The 20,637-nt window shown below is 36.1% G+C and overlaps 2 protein-coding genes across 5 annotated transcripts in view; one reads left to right on the top strand and one right to left on the bottom strand.

Moving 5' to 3' along the window:
* The first annotated feature begins 221 nt into the window (after positions 1 to 221).
* Positions 222 to 4,389, top strand: LOC147873627 (uncharacterized). Its single transcript, XM_087350148.1, has 2 exons — positions 222 to 932; positions 1,901 to 4,389. Exon 2 carries the CDS (start codon positions 1,934 to 1,936, stop codon positions 3,956 to 3,958), a length of 2,025 nt encoding a protein of 674 aa, XP_087206274.1. The 5' UTR covers positions 222 to 932; positions 1,901 to 1,933; the 3' UTR covers positions 3,959 to 4,389.
* The window catches only part of LOC110839692 (sodium-dependent neutral amino acid transporter B(0)AT3), a 38,754-nt gene continuing 22,499 nt past the window's right edge, over positions 4,383 to 20,637 (bottom strand). For all 4 annotated transcript variants that reach the window (XM_087350147.1, XM_087350145.1, XM_087350146.1 and 1 more), the window contains exons 5-13: positions 20,441 to 20,524; positions 19,669 to 19,830; positions 18,986 to 19,096; positions 18,353 to 18,554; positions 17,596 to 17,783; positions 15,547 to 15,748; positions 15,051 to 15,210; positions 14,302 to 14,565; positions 4,383 to 13,549 (exon numbers count right to left, since the gene is read on the bottom strand). In XM_087350147.1, coding sequence (XP_087206273.1) covers positions 13,363 to 13,549; positions 14,302 to 14,565; positions 15,051 to 15,210; positions 15,547 to 15,748; positions 17,596 to 17,783; positions 18,353 to 18,554; positions 18,986 to 19,096; positions 19,669 to 19,830; positions 20,441 to 20,524 — 1,560 coding nt within the window. In that variant the 3' untranslated portion in view covers positions 4,383 to 13,362. The remainder of the gene's footprint in view (positions 13,550 to 14,301; positions 14,566 to 15,050; positions 15,211 to 15,546; positions 15,749 to 17,595; positions 17,784 to 18,352; positions 18,555 to 18,985; positions 19,097 to 19,668; positions 19,831 to 20,440; positions 20,525 to 20,637) is intronic.

Raw genomic sequence — 20,637 nt, forward strand, 5'->3', positions numbered from 1 at the left:
CGTCCTTTAGTGAATGACGTAATAACCAATTTAATTCCTTTACTAAAATATTTGTGGACACAAGAAGGCTTGCGACAGGTGAACCGATACATATGGGCCTACATTAAACAAAAACGAACGATAACAAAACAAAAGACAAACAGAAAAATTGTCATCCATTTGCGTCATACGCACACGAATACCAACAATAGAATGGTAATTTACCTTGTCTTAAAAAACAAAACATCGATATCACAACAACAAAAATATTAAACAGTGCTATTAAAAGTTTTATGAAGTTGACCATTGCCTGACATTCCTCAAAGAATACATTTCCAAAACTCGAACAGTTGCGTTAGATTAGAAAGGGGCTGACCTTTATCAGCGTACGGTCATAGGCAGTCAACTAAAGCTCGTCATCAAAATCAAGTTCTGTCAAAGTGGAATAGACAAATTTAAATCGCGAAAACGCCCATAAACAAATAAAAGTAGTACAGAAATAGATTAACACATAAAATCGCAAAACAAAGAACATAAACCATAAAATACGGAACAGCTAAAACATCCAAGAGTCTCAAAAACTGCACTACGCAAGAATATGGCGTCGAATAATCTGTATTGGACGCAATTTTATTTCGGTTAGATTCTAGGCATGAACGAAATAAATTTCGTGTTGGTTTTTACAGCATGTCAGCAGACATTAATGAAGGACATTAGTCACGCAATTTACATTATAAAACTGGCAGTAAAAAAACATTATTTGTACTGGTACGAAGCAAGTTAAGTAAGCATATGAAACGTGACATGTTATTAATTACACCAGTGATCGAATATTTTTTTTCAATTGCTCATTCCAGCAACTCACTGCTGTGAACCGTTAGTCCTCATAGTCGTCGCAAAGACTCCCAGAAATCCTGACGTACGCACGGCAGATACTAATAATTTACAACCAGGTATGAATATTAAAACTGATTCCTAATAACTCTGGGACTAAAGATCAGTGTCTTCTGGGATGTTTTACCGTGTAATCTGGTAGAAATTTACCGGCGTTTCATAGGCGTTTACTGCCTCCATCACCAGGACAATAGTCGGTCAATTCCTACCAGAAATGCACGATACAACTCAGAAGACCGCAAAATGCTTGAGAACGTGATACGTCATAACTCTGAGATTCCTCTCAAGCTTGAGCTACGGACTAGTGAGTGAACAGTGATGCTCCTGTGTTTAAATAGCACGAAATAAAGGCGTATGGGGGATATTTAGGCACAGCATTAGAACCACGAATTCTTGGTACAAACTGGACATGGACGTGCATGGAATCTACAGTCAGTCTGGACGCAGTGGTCGGTGGAGAGGTCCTACCACTGCCGGGAATTGAACTCAGGTCGTCTAAACCGCAGCGAAATCATTACTCTGAGCTGTCCAGGAGCCATTGAGTGAAACATTATCAACCGTTTCGTGGTGAATGTGGAAATTCAGAAACATCAAAACAAAATTTCTTGTGATTTAGTCCTTAAAATTCGTATTCCCTACGTCTTGAGAAACTTTCGTAACACAGGGAGCAGTTGTAAAAATATTTAATCCTCAACGGTAATACTATTCACTTTCAGAATTAAACGTCATAACAACGTTAGTCAAGTCATATTAATAGTAGTATGAATATTGTGTAAGCATTAAAATAGAACTGAAAATGGTTTTAAAAAAGGAGAAAAAGATGTCAAAGGCAATTAGGCTCTTACGCCAACAGTAATCAACTTCGTAAATCCATGCTACCAACCCAGACCCTTAAATGACCATGTTGCCGATGTTGTAAACTTGCAACTACGTAAGTATTGAAGAGAGACTTTTGAACACCCTGTACAAATCCCACACACCTCATACTCCTTGACTATGATCTGACAAGGTATACATTTACTTTCAGGTGGAGGCAACAGCTCCAAAAAAACAGTAAATTATGGACAAGGCTGGAAAAATTCTGTCCACTTTCATATTTCTTTCGGTCCTATACGCAGCGTACAGTGATTACTTGACAACGGAGCAAATAGGTACGTTGTTATGCGTGGATGAAATCGCAAGCCACCACTTCACACAAGGGCAGCCTCTAGTGATCTCGATGCCAAGCGTTTCACCAGAATTTTCATATCGCACCTTGAATCACAGATATTCTGCAGGTATCGAATTTAAATTAGTTGATCAACTGTTGAAGAACACACACTCAAGAACCAGGTGGCCTTTGCTGACCTCTCAGCCAAACATCGAAATTCTAGACACCAAGATGACATATAAACATGAAAGCTACATTATATTACTGTGGGCGGATGATAAAGAGGAAAACATTCTAAGAACCTTACAAGATCAGTTGGACCACATGTCGGGATATGCAGATTCTTGGAATCTCCGCGGAAGGTTCCTTGTCGTGGTGACACAATTCGGAACACAATCCCCGAAGACTATTGCGATGAACATCACAGAAATATTGTGGCAGTACAAGATCTCCAATAGCCTGATAATGACACCGAGTGAATTACAGTTTAACCCTGCCACGAATAAATCTGAATATATTTTCGATTTGTACACTTGGTTCCCGTATGAGTCAGGACAATGCGGAACATTAAACGATATCGTTCTTTTAGAACGATGCGCTTTGGGGAAGGACAGAAACACTTCGCTATACCCTTCTAAAATCCCAGAAAATATGCACGGGTGTCCTACCAGGGTTTTCACTTTCGCAAGCAAACCAAACGTAATATTAACAGTTAAACACGATAAGGAAGATAACAGTAGCATATACGAATACTCAGGTGTTGAAATTGAATATCTCAAACTTTTGGCTGAGGCGATTAATATGACTGTCAAGTATCTTCCACCTCTGGATGACAAATTTCATTTATCAGACTTCTTCTTTCATGGCCTGATATCGGTCGTGAATGATGAGGCAGATGTTACACTGGGAAACTTTCCACTACACCATCGAGCTACCGCCTACTGCGAACCTACAACACCTTACATCTACGCTTCCTTCAGGTGGTATGTACCATGCGCCAAGCCTATTCGTAGGATAGACAACATTATAAATGTGTTTACCGTTCCCGTGTGGTCGACACTGGTCCTAACTCTCGTTCTATCTTCTCTCTTATTTTGGGGCATGTCCAGTGGACCTAGCAGGTCTGTGACAAAGGAGTCTACCACATACAAAGCAGTCTCTCAGTGTTTTAGTAATGCCTGGGCTGTTCTTATGGGGGTCTCTGTTGCAAAAATGCCAAGAACCTTTCGACTCAGAGCATTCTTCTTTACATTTGTTTGCTACTGTTTTGCAATGAACACTGTATTCCAAGTATATTTCACGTCATTTTTAATAGAACCCGTATACGAGAAACAAGTTGAAACGTTTGATGAACTTCAACAGTCTGAAGTAATATATCTTGCGCATCCATCTCTAGACGAAATTGGCGTGTTAATAAACTACGACGAGCACAAATTGCTACCACGTCGAGAGAATTGTGAGCCCTATGAGAAATGTATGTTGCGCGTATTACAGGGACAAGATGTTACGACAATGGTCATGGACTTTTATGCAGAATACTTCGCGTCCACAGCAGGACAACGTAAAATTGGGAAGAAACCGCTGTGTTCCATTGATAAGGCTGTATTTACTATGGGCCTTACCATGTACATGTCCAAAGGTAATATTCTTTTACAGAGATTTAACGTGTTGATTCAACGCTGTTTGGAAGCAGGGCTTGGTGACAAATACTGGTCAGAATTGAAATGGAATGCGACTATACGCAAGTCTGACGAACGCGTCGATGATGATGATGATGTATCAAGTGGCAACCTTATGTACTTTGTATTTACGGTGTTTCACTTGAGAGTTGCGTTTTGTTTGCTTGCTTTCGGGAATACACTGAGTTTTATCGTTTTCCTGGCTGAGCTTTTGTCAAAACTTTTTTTTCCACGTGTAGGATTTTGTAAGGCATAGGTTGAATGTTTCGTTACAATGTTCGCGACAATGAAACCTAACCAAAGCCAATTTAACTAGTCCACAACGTCACTTTCTCTTTCTTTAAGATATACATTTATATTATCCTATTTAAGCAAAGTACTCTCGAGTGTTTTCCAACTAAAATATATGTGTCTCATCTCACCAATGTGTGCTATATACCCTGCCCACCGCCTTGTTCATGATGACCCTAACAGATTCCCACTATTTTTACTAATACGAAGACAGTGCATATCAAATGTACCTCAGACAATAGACAATTACCAAAATAATACCGATATAATGAATCGATCATCGGCACAAACATTCAGAGAATCTGGTTCAAATGTAATTTTATGCATTACACTTAAATGTGCTCATGAAACATTCAATAAACATTAAATAACAAAATGGCTAAAGGATATAAGTTCAATTAACAGTTTATTCTGACATTAAACAAACAACAATGTTCTATTTACATTGCACATTTAATCTCACAGCACACTTTTGTGTAGGTTCTCAAGATGATCCTATACATTTTACACCACATTATTAGAACAATTAACAGTGAACAACAAATAACTGCACTGTCATTTTATAATTATATGCTTCCATTTTAATTATTTTCTTCGTTCTGAAGAAATTCTACAACTAAACTGCTCCCTAATTGTCCAGAATATAAGTTTAACGCTATCGCATTACAAAATTTATAATTTTATTTGAAGCCTAAAATAAGTGTCTGTCCCAAAATATTTAACATTATATATTCCAATAAAAATACAGGCTAAATTTCAGCAATGAAATGGTTTCAAAATGCAGTTTATCTGCACATTAAAATTTTCTTTAAAATTCATAATTATTTTTAGCCAATCATTATTATGATACCCACTTTTATTAATGCTATTATTCATTAACACATTTACAGTTCTAGTCTGCAATTCCTTTTTTAGCGTGTCTTTGTGACCTATAACTAATTTTATGACCTACATATGGTATATAATTTATGCTAGATACGTGCTGCGCATAAGAACATTTGTTGCAGATCCGACAGTCAATGATTACAGCGCATAATCATATTTTCTAAACTCTGTGAACCACAGAGAAAGTTATGAAGCAGCGAATCATACATTCCAGTTAAGGCCGATATAATTTTAAAATGTTGCGATGATGTCATAATATATTAAAATTATATTATTAAATACAAACAACTCACAAGAAACAAAAGAACTTTACTGTAATAAAAGTTTATAGAAATCATCTTCACATTTTAAAACATTTTAACCACAATTAATAAATGAATTTCCAACGCCACGAACTTCAAATGAACATGGTAAACCTCTCAACCATAGTTGATATAGTGCCATTAACTAAAATAGTTTTCTGAAATGCGGTGCATTTAAAATGTACTTTACAGTGCACACGTGCAATTTAGCATCAAATATATTCTTCAAAACTGCCTCCTTTGCAGACTAAATGTTTATGGATTTTCTGCATGTATACATTCCAAATGTAATAATTTATTTTCATTAGCAATATCCCAGTACTTTGTACATCGGCTTCTATTATCATAACGATCCAAGTATAAAAAATTTTCAAATGTGAAAATATCTGCAACAACTGTTAAAATATGCACAGTCTTATGAATTCTACTGTACTGATCTGCCAACACCGTCTATTTATATTCTGTTATAAGTCCTAGGGAGCATAATTATATTTTGGTGAAGAACATGATTACAGAATGTTACGTCTTTTTTGGTTTAGTTAATTTTACCACATATATATTTAATAAAAATGTTATTGTCATCGTATCTCTACCTTTCTCCGACCTGAGCCGTTCATAATTAATATTAGAGATGCAAAACAAAGTACGCCGGAGAACAGAAATAGATGGAAGGAAGAAGAATACAACAAAATTTACAGTGATTCCAAACTCTTGTGTCAAAAGGTGATAAAGTTAAAAAAAGTTTAAAAAGGAAGAAAGTGGATATTGAGAAACTGTGTGTAAGAGTCGTGCCATACGAGTGAGTGTAGGTAAAGCTCCACAGGTTCTTAACTTCAAAAATCATTAAAAGTGAGTGAGCAGCTGCAACCACTTTATGCCTTTTACCTATTGGGCCCCAGATCCTGTATTCTGGAAATGTCAAAAATGTGTAACGCGCGGCACATTTTTCAGTCTTCGACCTTTAACGAAGGCAACTACAGTGACCGCAAAAATCAATTTAGCCCTGGAGTTTCCAGAACCAGCCACTTTGGCACAGAAATGCATGTGTTACTGCTGACGAATTTTAAAAATTTTAACCAAAATTTGAATGTGCCAAGATATTTTAGTAAAAGTGAACAAGATCAAAGTTAATAAAAATTTGTTTCCAATTCAGTACTCATAAATCCTAAAATTCAACACTACACAGTCCCAGCTGTTGACATTCATAAAACAGAACATTAAGAAATAAATTTATGGCAAGTTTTTTCATTAATGAAAATGTCCACATTAGCTTTGTTTTCTGTCAGTCATGACTATCAAGAGCCAAGAAATTAGATGAAAATGCTGAATTTGTCAAACTGAAGAGAAGCAAATTATGTATTAACCACAATCTTTGTCCAAGAACTCAATAAATCCATGAGAAACTAATCAAAACATCCTATTTACTCTTGAACTCAGAAGAGAGGAAGTACATACAAATAATTTTAGTTTTTACAGCCAACTACCAATTATTCACATGATAATATTCTGGTACCTACATAAATGTGACAAAAAAACACAGTGAGTCTGGAAATTAACTTCTGAAAATAAACTTGCTGTACAAACTAAATATGCCTGTTCTTTCAGTATCAACCCTTTAAAATACTGTGTTATATGTACAATCTACTTCAACATTCATTAATTCTGTATTTTGCCACAGAGCAAAGGTTTCGTATGATTCTAAGTGCAAACAGAAATTAATTCCTTAAACAGTGTTAATCAACTGGTCTTTGAACATTCCATTATGTTAGGTTATGTAGGCCCGAACTCCCAGTATTTAAAAATATGTTCACAATTGGTAGTTGCTTGTGTTAAAATTTAAGAAATATTACTCTACTTAGATTAAAAACTTGTGATTAGAACTTTTGCTTCATATTTTAATAAGTATACAACAAATTTTAACATCAATAGACTGGTATTTGTATGAAACTTCTTAATCAATGGACATGTTTTTGATTCTATCCTAAATTACTCTACAAGTTTTCTTTCAACATGAGATTATTATATCACCAAAACTTGATACTGATGCTGCCATTAGCCCCGTTTGAAATTGGGTAACATTAACCAACAGAACTTCATGTACTGTACATACAATATACAACCAACAGAAAAATATGTTTGTAAAAAAATTCAAGATAACCCCAGTCGCCCAACACGTAGCTTAGTCGCTATACTGACAGAGCTATCCCAGCTCCCGTTCCTTTGTTTGTATGACAAGTAAATGGATTTCAAAGTACAGACACCCCTTGCTAGGCAAGGTTATGTATTATTACGAAAATTACCATTTTCTTTAAAAATATATGTAATACCCAGGGAGTTCTTGGAATGGGGAGTGAATTTAATATTCACTACAGATATGAATTGGTTCGACGACTTCATTTTTCCACACACTAATAAATTTAACTATACTTACGATTTTTTAAATAGTAAATCTGCCGCCTAATTTTTTGATTGCGTTGACCACGTCCTTTGAACCAATCAACTTCTACCGTATGTTTATCTCGCACAGACATGTTATGACAGAACGAAAGTGGATTTTCGTCAGGGCAGAAATAGAAACTGGAAAATTACTCTTGATTACACACGAAAACGAGGCTAAAACTACAGATAAATCCCGCGTTACCGTGGCAGCCACTGCTGATTTCCGGAAACAACGCCATAAGAATACTTATGGCCACATTCCGAAGTTGTTATGAATTACGAAAATAAGACACCTATTAATTTTGTGATTCACATACCACACACACTACACTCAAAAGTACATCGGATTCAAATTAAACAAGCATCTCCATACTTACGATTCTTTCTGCAGGCATTAGAGCAAATTAATCTCACTTTTATTCTGACACACGCATAACCAAGGAACATTAAGTAATGACAACTTGTTCTACAAATAGTTCAGAAATATGTGCATAGATAGCAGAAGAGTGTTAATCGATTCTGGCAATTTTCAGCAATGCAATGTTTCGATTACTATTGTTATAATAAACTTACTTGTGTGTGTGTGTGTGTGTGTGTGTGGGTTGGTTGTGAGAGAGAGAGTGCTTGCATGCTTACGTGCGTGAGGGGGGCGGGGGGGGGGCTGAAGTTGCCATGCGATTTTTGCAGAAATACGACTACTATGACAATTTATTGCAGCCACAAATCATTAGATTCCCAATACCAAAGTTAATTGAAATCCATTTATTAGTTTCAAAGATAAAATAAGATGGGGCAGGCATAATTACTGCATTATAAATTTATTTCATGGACTTTATAAGAATTACACATAACTCTTTTAAATTAATATTGTATGATAAAACACCTGAATTTTAAAAAAATAAAAGTAAAGTTGTTCCTGTGCTTAATTAAGCAATATATGATTTTAAGCGTCTCATACTTTGAACACGACATGAGTCAATTCTGATTAAAGAAGGCATTTTATAGCAATGGTATGTGGCAATGACACTAATGCAAATATTAAAACATTTTTTAAAATGTTTTAAATCCCGCTCCTTCAACCTACTTTAAGTAGACTTCCATATTCATTACATTAATAATTCCATCTGAGAGAAACTTACTCATTGAATTTTCACCCTTCAGATCACTGAGGCCATGGCAGCTTTGTATTAAATCACATATTTTGTAATTATACATAAGACCTACACCTATTTCCTTAAACATGGCTGTTAATCATGCATAATAACGAAGCAGAATTGTATTTAAAAAATAAAGCAGAATGCAGATCCAAGAAATTGTTTGTGCATACGACTCTCACAGTCAACCATCACCTGACACACTAATAATTAATAATTAATAATTAATTAATAATCAAATTGAAGAACATCACTGTAAGTAGAGCAATGTTTCTTAAAACTAACAGAATTTGTAAACCACTACACTTTGTCTTTTAGTTATCACTAATTAAAACAAGTTAACTAATCTAAATATTATGGATTAACCTTTATCATACAGGAATAGGGGAAAAAGTCCCTGCATCATGGGGTTGCCAGTCAGTAATTAACAATGAATTTCAGATAACAGCTCAGCAGTATAACACTGCGACACACATCCACCTGGACACACGTGGCAGATAAAGGTTAAACACGTATTATGTAAGATTCACCACATAGAGAACAAGTCTTAGATCAACTCAAAACTAAATATTATATAAATACACATTATTGCACCATTCCGATATTCCACCATCATGAATTTAACGTAATATACAAATCACTTTAGATATTCATTATTGTCATCATCAGTACAGAGCATATGGTAATATCACATGGGAATCATTACACGGTAAATCACTGCACTAACAATGGCTGTCAAATAAAAATATCTAACCACAATGTGTACCTATCTTTTGCTCGAGCAGGGAAAAATACAGATAACTGTTGATTTTAAAATTAATGTTTGTCTGCCACAATGTCAGTCGAATACTGAATCGAACCAAACCTAAAGCAGCATTTATCACGTATTTGACAAATCTCAATCATGTTTCATAGTTCATTACTGAAGCTATAACTTGATTTTAAATACATATTTTATTGGAATTTCCCAGTTTAAATGACAGCCACACATTACTGTTAAGTGCAGATGCATAAATTTAATTTATACTTATGTTATATTATACTATATCTACCACAGACAAAACTACTGCAATAATTCTGCATACATTCTTAGCCCTGTCTTTATATACTCAGACCGTACTTTATAAATCATAGCATTAATTTTTTAAAAATACTAAATTACAGATAATTCATAGCCAATTGCACCCATGGCTGCAAATTGCTGCACATTTCTAAATTCAAAAGTTACTTCCTAATCCCAATTTCACAAACTACTGTGAAGGGGAGACCATGTACTGCCAGTGGACTGATAATCCATACTGAATACGAAATGGCAGTGGAATGATATTGACAAGGGAAAACCAAAGAATTTGGTGAAAAACCTGTTCCAGTGTCACATTTTTCAACACAAATACCACATAAACTGCCCTGGGCATGAACCCATGCCTCCAAGGCGAGAAGATGGTGACTAACCGCCTGAGTTATGGCACAGCCGTGCACAAACCATAACAGTTTTTAAATATATAACATATTCACAGGGCAATTAATGTCCAACATTTGGATGTAATTAATAATTGGTATAATTCTTCTAAGAAAATGATATGTAACAGTATTTAATTGGTCCATGTAGACATGCATGCAATTCACTGGTTTCTACTTAAAGAATTAATCGTGATTTTGTGTTAGTTAAAATTGGAATGTCATTTCACTTTCTTACACTTAATACACTAATGTCTTTCAACATTTTGAATATCAGGAGAAACAAGAATGCTGAAAACAGAAATTACTTTTAAATGCTTTAAATGAAGGTAGACTAACTTGTGCCTTTAATATTCCAATCAGCAAATGTTTCCTCAATTCTGTTCAGACCTTCAGGATTATAGATTTTCCTGAAGAGGTGAAGGCACATAAAAGAATTTAAAGTTTACTTACAGAAACAAAGTTCATACACACTTCACTTATTTCCTTGCATTCTTTATTCTGCCTAATTTCATTTCATTTTCACATAAACCTCATTTGTATTCATTATTTTTGTTCCAAAATACATTTAGAAATATTCTCAAATTATTTGTGACATACTTATATTATTAATTTATTATTGATTTTGGTTCACATTATATAAATCTGTACATTAATAGCAGACATTAATTGTAACATATAATTATAAACCTTAATTATGTTTGTTGATGATAATATTTGTAACGTATACTTGCAATGTCAAGTTGTGTGTAAATTTAAGAATGTTATGATTTGTGATTAAAGGCTCTCTTTCATACTTCAATTGCATTGCAGGAGTCACAGATAAAAAGTCTTATTTAATACATATATATTAAAAGTGAACATCTACATACATAAATTAACAATAAAATGGGTTATGATTGAAGTACAGCAAGAGACTGGAAGATGTAGACCCATGAAGTATTACCCATGTATTAGAAGATCACATATGAAAGGATCATTATTGTCAATCACTATAATACAAAAAATTAAAACTTTCTTTCTGAAATATCACATTAAAAAGATATTTTTAAAATGTAATAAAATATCACAACAAATGTTGGCAACTCTTAAAATAGCCAAATATTTCTAGTGACAATTTCTGGATGTAGTTGAGACAAGAATTTGTCTCGAGTGATAACGAGCATGTTTATAAGAATATGATAAAAAGATAAAATAGCAAAGATGTTGATCCAGTTGTGTGTTCCAGTGTTGAGGCATGCGTAAACATGTCATCACCAACTACCATTAGTACAAAATATGAGCTGTGATTGGATCAATGTGCCAGACCTTCCAAATTATCCAAACTACAGTGACTTCTACTGTACTTGGGACAACACAGTCTCATTTGTCTAAAAGAGGGTTGTCCAACTTCATGAGAATGAAAGGCCTTTTCCATAGTTTAATATCAGATACTATAAAGAAATGATTCACAATTTTGTAGTAACATGAGACTACAAATAAAAGGCTCTCTTGTAATTTTTATGCAAATAGATATATTTATTTATGCAGAAATGTTTTTAAGTATCAAAGTAAACAATACACACTTCTGAAATAGTTTGAAATTGTATTTAATTTTTTTTTCAATTCTGAAAATACTATAAAAAAACATTTATTATATTTTCTTAATTTAAATTAAGTTTGAAATTTTTAAAAAAATAATTTGAAAAATTCTTATTTTTTTGTAAAACATACATGATTAACTCATACAAACATTGTAATTTGAAAGATCATGTAATTTTCTCATTGTCACCAGCTGGACATCCCTGAACTAAAACACTTTACATGTACCAACCCTCGGGGCATTTAGTTATGTACAGAGATATGTTGCAGTAGAGATCAATATTCTTGATAGTGTTCTGAGTATTGCTGCGTTATCGACTTTGTTTATTATTACTTAATAATTTGTAACTAATCTAGTTCCTTAATTTTGCTCAGTATTCTGCTTTCCATTATTTAAATACTCATTAACATTTACTGTAGGAGCTGTCCATAAATCACAGACAGGTACAGTAATTTTAAAACAATGTATTTCATGTAGGATTTTGGTGACAGATAATAATCTTCTGGGTTGTTACATCATGCCTTTAGCCTTGAACATTGAGGTACTAAAAGTAAAAAAAAATTAAAAAGTAAAGCTGTCCCACTATACGCCATGTAGGCGCTTGGGGGGGAGGCGGGGTATAGCTCCTTACTCATTCTTGACCTCAGCACTAGATGGGGGTGAGTGGTCAGGAAAGGACGCCGGTACCAATTGAATAGGAGGCTGGGTGGGCCCCAGAACTGGTCTGGATGCAAAGGCTAGAGGAAAAATCTTCTGTCCCCCGTTGGGGATTAAACCCTGGTCGTCCAGTCCGTAGCCATTCACTATACTGAATGAGATATGCCGACTCATGAACATGGAGGAACTATGTGGCTCCAAAACACTGGCACACAGACAAAATGCTACATGGTGCGATAACCCAGAAGCCACCACGTAAATATAATTCATGTAATGAGAATTGAGGTTGTCACAGCAATGAAGGTCTTGAAGGTTGCTCTTCTGGATTGCATCACTGCATACTGCAGCTCCACAAGAAGTCACAATCCAAAGGAACAAGATCGACACACTTCACGTTGCCATGTATGTAAATTTACTACTCAACTGGGATATGAGCCAGGTAATTCAGGTTGTCCATATAAATATATTATTGCTTAATGTGATATTCCTTTGTGTTTTAGTCAGGAATTCAACAAATGATATATTTTTTTTTAATTTATGACTATTAGGCCAAAGTGTAGTACACGTATGTAATTTTGTTTAGGAATCTGCATTTTAAAATGGTGTAATAAAATAATGTTAATTTATTTGTAACTTATGGATGGCTCCTCGTAACATCCCAAATAAAATATATGGTACTACAGTATATAACTAGAGAAGTGAAACACTTATGTTTGACTGCATAAAGTTTGACTTCTTTTCTCCAGTCACATATTATAAGAGAGTTCCAGTTTCTTTCAACATGTATTTACAATTTAATTCACCTTATGACTAATTATACGGTGTTTTCTGCACATTACCAAGGGGAGCTGGGTATTCTGGCAGGCTGAAGTACAGCTTCTAGAAAGTGACACTAGGTGTCATCCTCATCAACACCACCAACAGGACAACAGAGTCCTTCAGATCCATCCTCTCGGATGCAGAACAGTGTCTTTTCAGCTGTAGTCACCTGGTGAGGAACAATGCCATGAAATTCCCGCAAGTCCTCACTTGGGAACCATGCTTTGTCATTGTCTTCAATAATCAGGATCCCAAAGGCCCTAAAACAGAAATATTTTGTGAATGCCAATCTAAGACAGGCTGACAAACTGTAACTGTAAATATAATTCAAAGCCACTCTTAACCAGATATGTGCACAGTCCAGATGGCCACGCATTGCAGTAGTGTACAGCTAAACTGTTGAATCCCAAATTAAAATCCAGCTAACAGCTCCATGATTTGGGGGTCTAAATCCATATTAAATTAAGGTTAACGACAAAGTTTATTTTGTATCTAAGCACCATAACAAGAAGTTATATTTGGGGCATAGAAATGAAATCAGAACCATACAGAGGTGGATGGACAGTTTCATATTGTAACTACTTTACCTCAAGGAAATAGTTCACAGTACCCACTAGAGAAGAAGCCATTTGGATGTGGCGGAAAGGAAAACATTTAATGATTCTGCTGGGAATTGAACCCAAGTCATCCAGCCCTTAAGCTCTCACTTTAAAAAGCTCTATCAACTTATCAGTATTTATAGGCAGAAGAAATAATTTTTTAGTCTTCTGGAAAGATGGAATAACTTCTTATAACCACAAATCTCATATACAGGTTCTGTTATTACTGTTCCATCATCAGTGTGATCAGGTTCTGGTCTTTTTTCAAGTTGTTTCTACTGGGCTATACTGCAATAAACATAACATGAAGACACAACGCTGAAAATTAAGATTTTCATGTTGATTAATCTGTACAAAGTTAAGGCAGCAACTTTTGATCACATATACATGAACATCTGACACATTATGCTTACCTGCATATTGCAACCACAGGAATCCAAAGTACAGATATGAGAATCAGGAACGCTATCAAGACGAGGGCCCATACTGGCCACTCATGCCGCTCAGTAACACCCTTGCTGGCCACCCAAGCTGGGTAACCACTGCCATCCACAATTATCTCCACAAAACTAGCCACTAAGATGGACAGCATGGCTAGAGGAGACAAATACTTCCAGCAGACAAGCCAGTAGAGACCTGGACGTCGTCCCGTCATCAGCTCAATATCATCAGCAAATCTGTGAAAGGGTCTTTATTAAAACATGTTCTGACTAATTTGTTTATAACTTAAACCACTGTTGTACCTAACACAATTAAAATACTTCAATGTTTCATTATTTTCTGTTTGGTCTAATTTTAACAATAATGTTAACCTCTCTCACATACGTAAGAATTCCAAAATATCTGCTATCTAAAGATAGAAATCAGTTTTAACCTAAAAAAATATAAATTTTTTCACTTAATATTACTAAAATTTGTCACTGACATTAACCCCATTTGTATTCAGTCACTAAAGACAGCGATAGATCTGACTATCCCAGACTTACAGCCTTTATCAGACACCTTAGTCAACTTTATTAAATTGAATAAGGTTTACAAGCCACACACTTTAAACAGAATGTAACTAATTAATAAAATTGTAAACCCTAGACCTGGAGTAGGGACATAAAATATACCCCAAAATATGAACCATACAACATTAGAATTAGAAAGTGTAACTTACCTTTTTAATCCATATACATATGACACACCAATACACTCAAAAAATGCAATGATGAGGAGCGGGAAATTGCCACTAAAGTTGTCAAATAGGATGAAAACATAACTCCCAGCTCCATGCGCAAAGGCCATTGAGATACTGCAGCAGATGAGACATAGCACTCCTGTAATAAAAGCAGCAGCATAACTAGAAATGTATAATGGGAGGAATTTTACATAAATTAATTTAATTTGTTGGCAGCAATGATTTTTTTTGGCCAAAAACATCATTTATCTGTGTTAAAATATCACATAACTCTACAACTGGCAGTGATATTCTTAGCAACCATTTTAAAAACCTCGTGTGCCAGTGTTAAATATGGGTTATACAACGTTTTAGTGGCTCCTAAAAAATAATTTAATTCAGATATATAAAGTTTTGAAAGTAAATAGACAAAATTTACCACGATGTACTGTAGTGTAGCTCTGCGCACATTATTATTAATATTAAATTTACAAACCTGTGAGTATTTCTTTCCGAAGATTTGGAAAGAGCTTCATATCCACTATGGACGTCACGACTCCTTCTAATGTCCCAAACTGGGAATCAATCCCAAGAGTGAACAGCATGAGGAAAAATAGAATGGACCAGAATTGTGCACCTGGGAACTGATTTATTGCCTCTGTGAAGATTATGAATGCCAGACCTGTTCCAGAGGCTGACTGCAATTGACGCAATAAAAGAACAATATATTAATCACGCAGTCCATTCACCTTAGATCAAGGCTTCTCAACCTTTAACCTAGGGCCACAAGCAACTATTTTTATCAAGTTGAGGGGCACAAGGGTGTAAGTGACAAAAATGACAATAGATTTTTGTTGATGGCATGACAAAACTTTAAGTTCTCTTTAAACAGGAAATTTCTTGAAGAGGACATTCTTCTGGGATGTTGCACCATATAGACTGGTAAAAGTTTAATGACATTTCAGAGATGCCTGCTGCCTCCATCATCATGGAGTCGAGTGGCAGCAAGCACCTCTGAAATGTCAGTAAACTTCTACCAGTCTACATGGTGTGACATCCCAGAAGACTATAATCTTCTTACTCACCACAATGAGAACCTGAAATCTCACTAGGATACTTCCAAACTAGCTGAGTAACCATTAGATTCACAAGGAGATCCTGTAGTGCGGAGCCAATTGGTTACTTAGAATAGACAAGGTACGAGGGTCGCTCATTAAGTAATGCCCCACATTTTTTTTCTCAGCCAATAATGAAGATAGAAAAGTGTACTTTTACATGCTTGAGATTTGATGTTTCCCGCGTTCGTGTACGGAGTTTCAAATGATTCCAACCGATAGCGGAGCTGTAGTGAACTGTTAAAATGACGTCTGTGAACGACTCTCGTTACAAGCAACGAGCTGTAATTGAATTCCTTGTTGCTGAAAAAGAAACGGTGGTGAACATTCATAAACGTTTGTGTGCTGTGTATGGAAGCTGTGCAGTCGATAGGAGCACCGCTGGTCGCTGGGCTAAGAGAGTTAAAGCTTCAGGAAGTGAAGAAACCGAGCTCCGTGATCTGCCGCGCTCTGGGCGTCCTGCCACAGCCACCACTCCAGACATGTTGAACCGCGCGGATGCCATTATTCGTGAGGATCGGCGCATCACAACTCGACAATTGGCCCAACAGCTTTCAGTCAGCAATGGAAGTGTGATTGCAATTATCCAGGCTCTCGCATATTCGAAGGTGTGCGCAAGATGGGTTCCACGAAGTCTCACAGCAGACCACAGGATTCAAAGGAAAACGATTTCTTCTGAATTGTTGGAGCGTTTTGATGCTGAGGGAGAGGTCTTTCTGTCCCGGATCATTACAGGTGACGAAACCTGGATACACCACTTTGAGCCAGAGACAAAAAGGCAGTCAATGGAGTGGCATCATCCTCAATCACCGAGAAAGAAGAAATTCAAGACAACTCCCTCCGCCGGAAAAGTCATGATGACTGTCTTTTGGGACAGTGATGGGGTCATTCTTGTGGCTGTGATGCCAAGAGGTGCGACCATCAATTCAGACGCGTACATCAGGACCCTGAAAACCCTCAAGAAGCGTTTTCGACGAGTTCGGCCTCACAAGCATCCAGCAGAAATTTTGCTCCTGCACGACAATGCACGCCCTCACACAAGTCTGAGAACCCGGGAAGAAATCACCAAATTGGGTTGGACGGTGCTACCCCATCCACCCTACAGTCCAGATCTGGCACCCTCCGACTTCCATCTCTTTGGGCCACTTAAAGATGCTATCCGCGGAACAAGATTTGAAGATGACGAGACCGTGATTCAAGCAGTGAGGACATGGCTACGTGCACAGGACAAGAGCTGGTACCGGCAAGGCATGCATGCACTTGTTCCACGCTGGCGTAAAACCGTACAAGTTGATGGGGACTATGTGGAAAAATAGTATGTGTAAAGGAAACATTGATTTATATTGTCACTAAATTTGAGCCATCTTGAATAAATATGTTCTGAGGAAAAAAATGTGGGGCATTACTTAATGAGCGACCCTCGTACTTACATTATCGAGCTCCTTTTGCAGATCACACTCTGGGATAGTTGGCATGACTTGAGTTTCATTATTCCCCATATAGATGATGGTGCCTTCAGGAGGAAGAGAAGTCAATTCAAGAGAGCTCATTCCCAGAGAGGCCAAGGTTAAATTTCGTTCTTCCAGGCAACGCTCATAAATCATGGTTGCTTTGAAACCTATGTAGGAAATATAAATAAAAATAAATTCAGTCATTGGTGGACAAAGACACACACACGAGGAACTGAAAATGCCATTTGCATATAAGTGAACTTCTCATCACAGGAAATGTTTCGATGTGGAAGTACTTGTGTGCAAACCTGTACTTAAAGGAGAGGACAAGCGATGATAAAACAATGATAGGTAGTTTTACTACATACTAGAAGAAGAGACGACATAGTTTTAATGTATACAAGGTGTTTTAAAAATTTAAATCAAGTATATCAAGATATGAACAAAGTAAAATAAACCTGAAGATAACTAAGTGAGAGTCAAAACCTGTTGTTCAAAGTGACTAGCAAAATGGTGCATTAATACATAGTGTAACTGCTTTAACACTGGTGGAAACTGTGTGAATGACTTTTGGTATAATAGAACTGTAAGTACATGATTACCATAACAGGATGCAACTACATATCTTATTAATACTTCAACATGTACGTAGTCTCGAACAAAACTGGTGCCCACATGATACTTGAACATACATGACGGTCAATACCCTGTAGTCATACCTGGTGTTCACACTAACCTATGATAGAGAAGACAACAATGCCAGCAAACATGGACGTGAAGCAGTTTGTGAGGGAGACCATGACGGCATCCCGATAACAGTTGTTATTGACAGGATTGTAAGATGAGAAGGCAATAAGGCCACCAAAAGCAAGTCCCAAAGAGAAGAATATCTGTGTCCCTGCTTCCAGCCACACAACAGGATCTGTCAGCGTCCACCACTGAAATATAATAATATTAAAAAAAGGATACAACAGACTTCTCATGATTGAATCACACAGTTTCTTTGGAGATGTGAGAAATGCATACAAAATTTTTGACAGAAAATCTGAAGAGAAGAGACAAATCACCACTTGGGAGAGGAAGGCATACAGAGTAGGATAACATTAAAATAAATGTTAAAGAAATAAGGTGTAAGAATAAGGATTGGTTTTAATTGATGCTCAGGGTAGAGTCTATTGGCTGAATCTTGTAACTATAGTACATAAAAAACATTCAGGTTCTATAATAAAAGATGGAGAATTTCTTGATTAATTGACTGACTAATACATTCTCTGCTCCACGGAAATACTCATGGAACGCTATCCTGAAATGAAATGTGTCACACCGATACTTCAAAAGTACGAAAACAGTTTCCACCCCAGCAATTTACCTTTGGTGTGAACAAATGGCGTAATCCATCTGACATCCCTTTCAGTGTAACACCACGGAAGAAGAAGATGATAAGGACAATGTATGGAAATGTTGCAGTCACATACACAACCTACAAAGAGAAAAATAGAGACATAAATACAGAAGTACGTTCAACATCTTCGTAAGTTGAAATCCAAAGTTAACTCAATAGGTACTGAATGGTCAGTGTAAATCACATCCTTTTGTCAACCTGCCAGTTTTGGCGGTACTAAAAAAATACACCCATAAATTTAACACTATTTATCAGGGCTCCTGAAATACACATGCTTAATTATCACATGCAAGTACATTTCAACCTTAGTCTAAATGTATTAAATATTTAACCAAGAAAGTATTTCAGACAGGTTTCCATTTCTTTTCATATTGCTTGAACTTTTAACCATTTTACGAATAAACACTTAAGCATGCAAAAGAAATAAACCTAATCATAGGGAAATTGAGGGGAAAAAATTAATCAATCCAATTTTAGTCATTTACTTATTATGAACATTTAATTTAATTTATTTATCTTTTTGTCGGATCATTGTTTTCATTTGTAAGGGCTGGGGTGGCAAATTAATTTTTAGTTTTGCAAAATATAATTGGAGATAATTCTTCAAGCTCTGGTGCAGATATTTTTATCACACAGTTATATGCATTTACCTTTCCAGAAGAAGCAATCCCTTTGATCATGCACATGTAGACCAGAACCCATGCGACCATAAGAGCCAGTGCAATCTTCCAGTTGAAAGCTTCTGGACTATTAATGTCCTCAGAAATCATGAGGGTAGACCGATACCAAAAGTACTGTGTTGGGGTGCTAGTCTGTAAAATATATATTTAGCAATAAATACACAATATTTTAAGTCTACTCTTTGTATAAGAAAATATTTGTTTTAAAACATATACTTAGGTTTATTCTGCATGATTTTCTAAATGTCGTTGACAATAGTTGGCTTACTGCAACAAAATTATTTTAGGAACTGTACACTGTCTGAGTTGTTGCATCATGTAGTTTTGTCGAAGTTTACTGATATTTCTGAGGAGCTAATAAGCACCTCTAAAATGTTGGTAAACTTCTACCAGACTACATGGCACTATGACCCATAATTGCTGCTGTGAGAACCTGAAATCTCACCCACTGTCAGAGATATATCCAATACGCCTTGTCCACACCACGGGTCACACACGGACCACCATGAGACTGAATAAAGAACTCAACAGTGATAATGCAAAGTACAGCAGCCTGAATTACAAGGAACATAACACATATATCAGCATTTAACTTTTATAAAATAACTCAGTCACTACGACTGACAATAACTGGCCATTATTCAAATTTCCTGAATACAAATTGGGTGTCCATCATAGCCGCACACATGCAGCTGTGCCTGTAAGGTTATATGGGCAATTCTCCTGTTAGTATGGTACTTACCACACATTCTGGCTCCACAGTGTATGACCCATTGGCATAGTACTTGTTAGGGCAAGTTGCCCATGGCAGTTCAGACTGGAAACTCTGGAGAAGAGACATTTAAACTGTAAATTTACTTCAATTATAAACATGCAGTAAGTACTTTAATTAACTAGCTAATGGCATGGTACAGCACAGTGTGATACAGTTGAGCAGTT

Source organism: Zootermopsis nevadensis, unplaced genomic scaffold (assembly GCF_977971745.1).
Source record: "Zootermopsis nevadensis isolate Lab colony 2312 unplaced genomic scaffold, Znev_1.0 Znev_ptg000017l, whole genome shotgun sequence".
Lineage (NCBI taxonomy): Eukaryota > Metazoa > Arthropoda > Insecta > Blattodea > Termopsidae > Zootermopsis > Zootermopsis nevadensis.

Coding starts and splice junctions, on each gene's coding strand:
- LOC147873627 (XM_087350148.1), top strand. CDS start 1,934: ATGGACAAGGCTGGAAAAATTCTGTCCACTTTCATATTTCTTTCGGTC.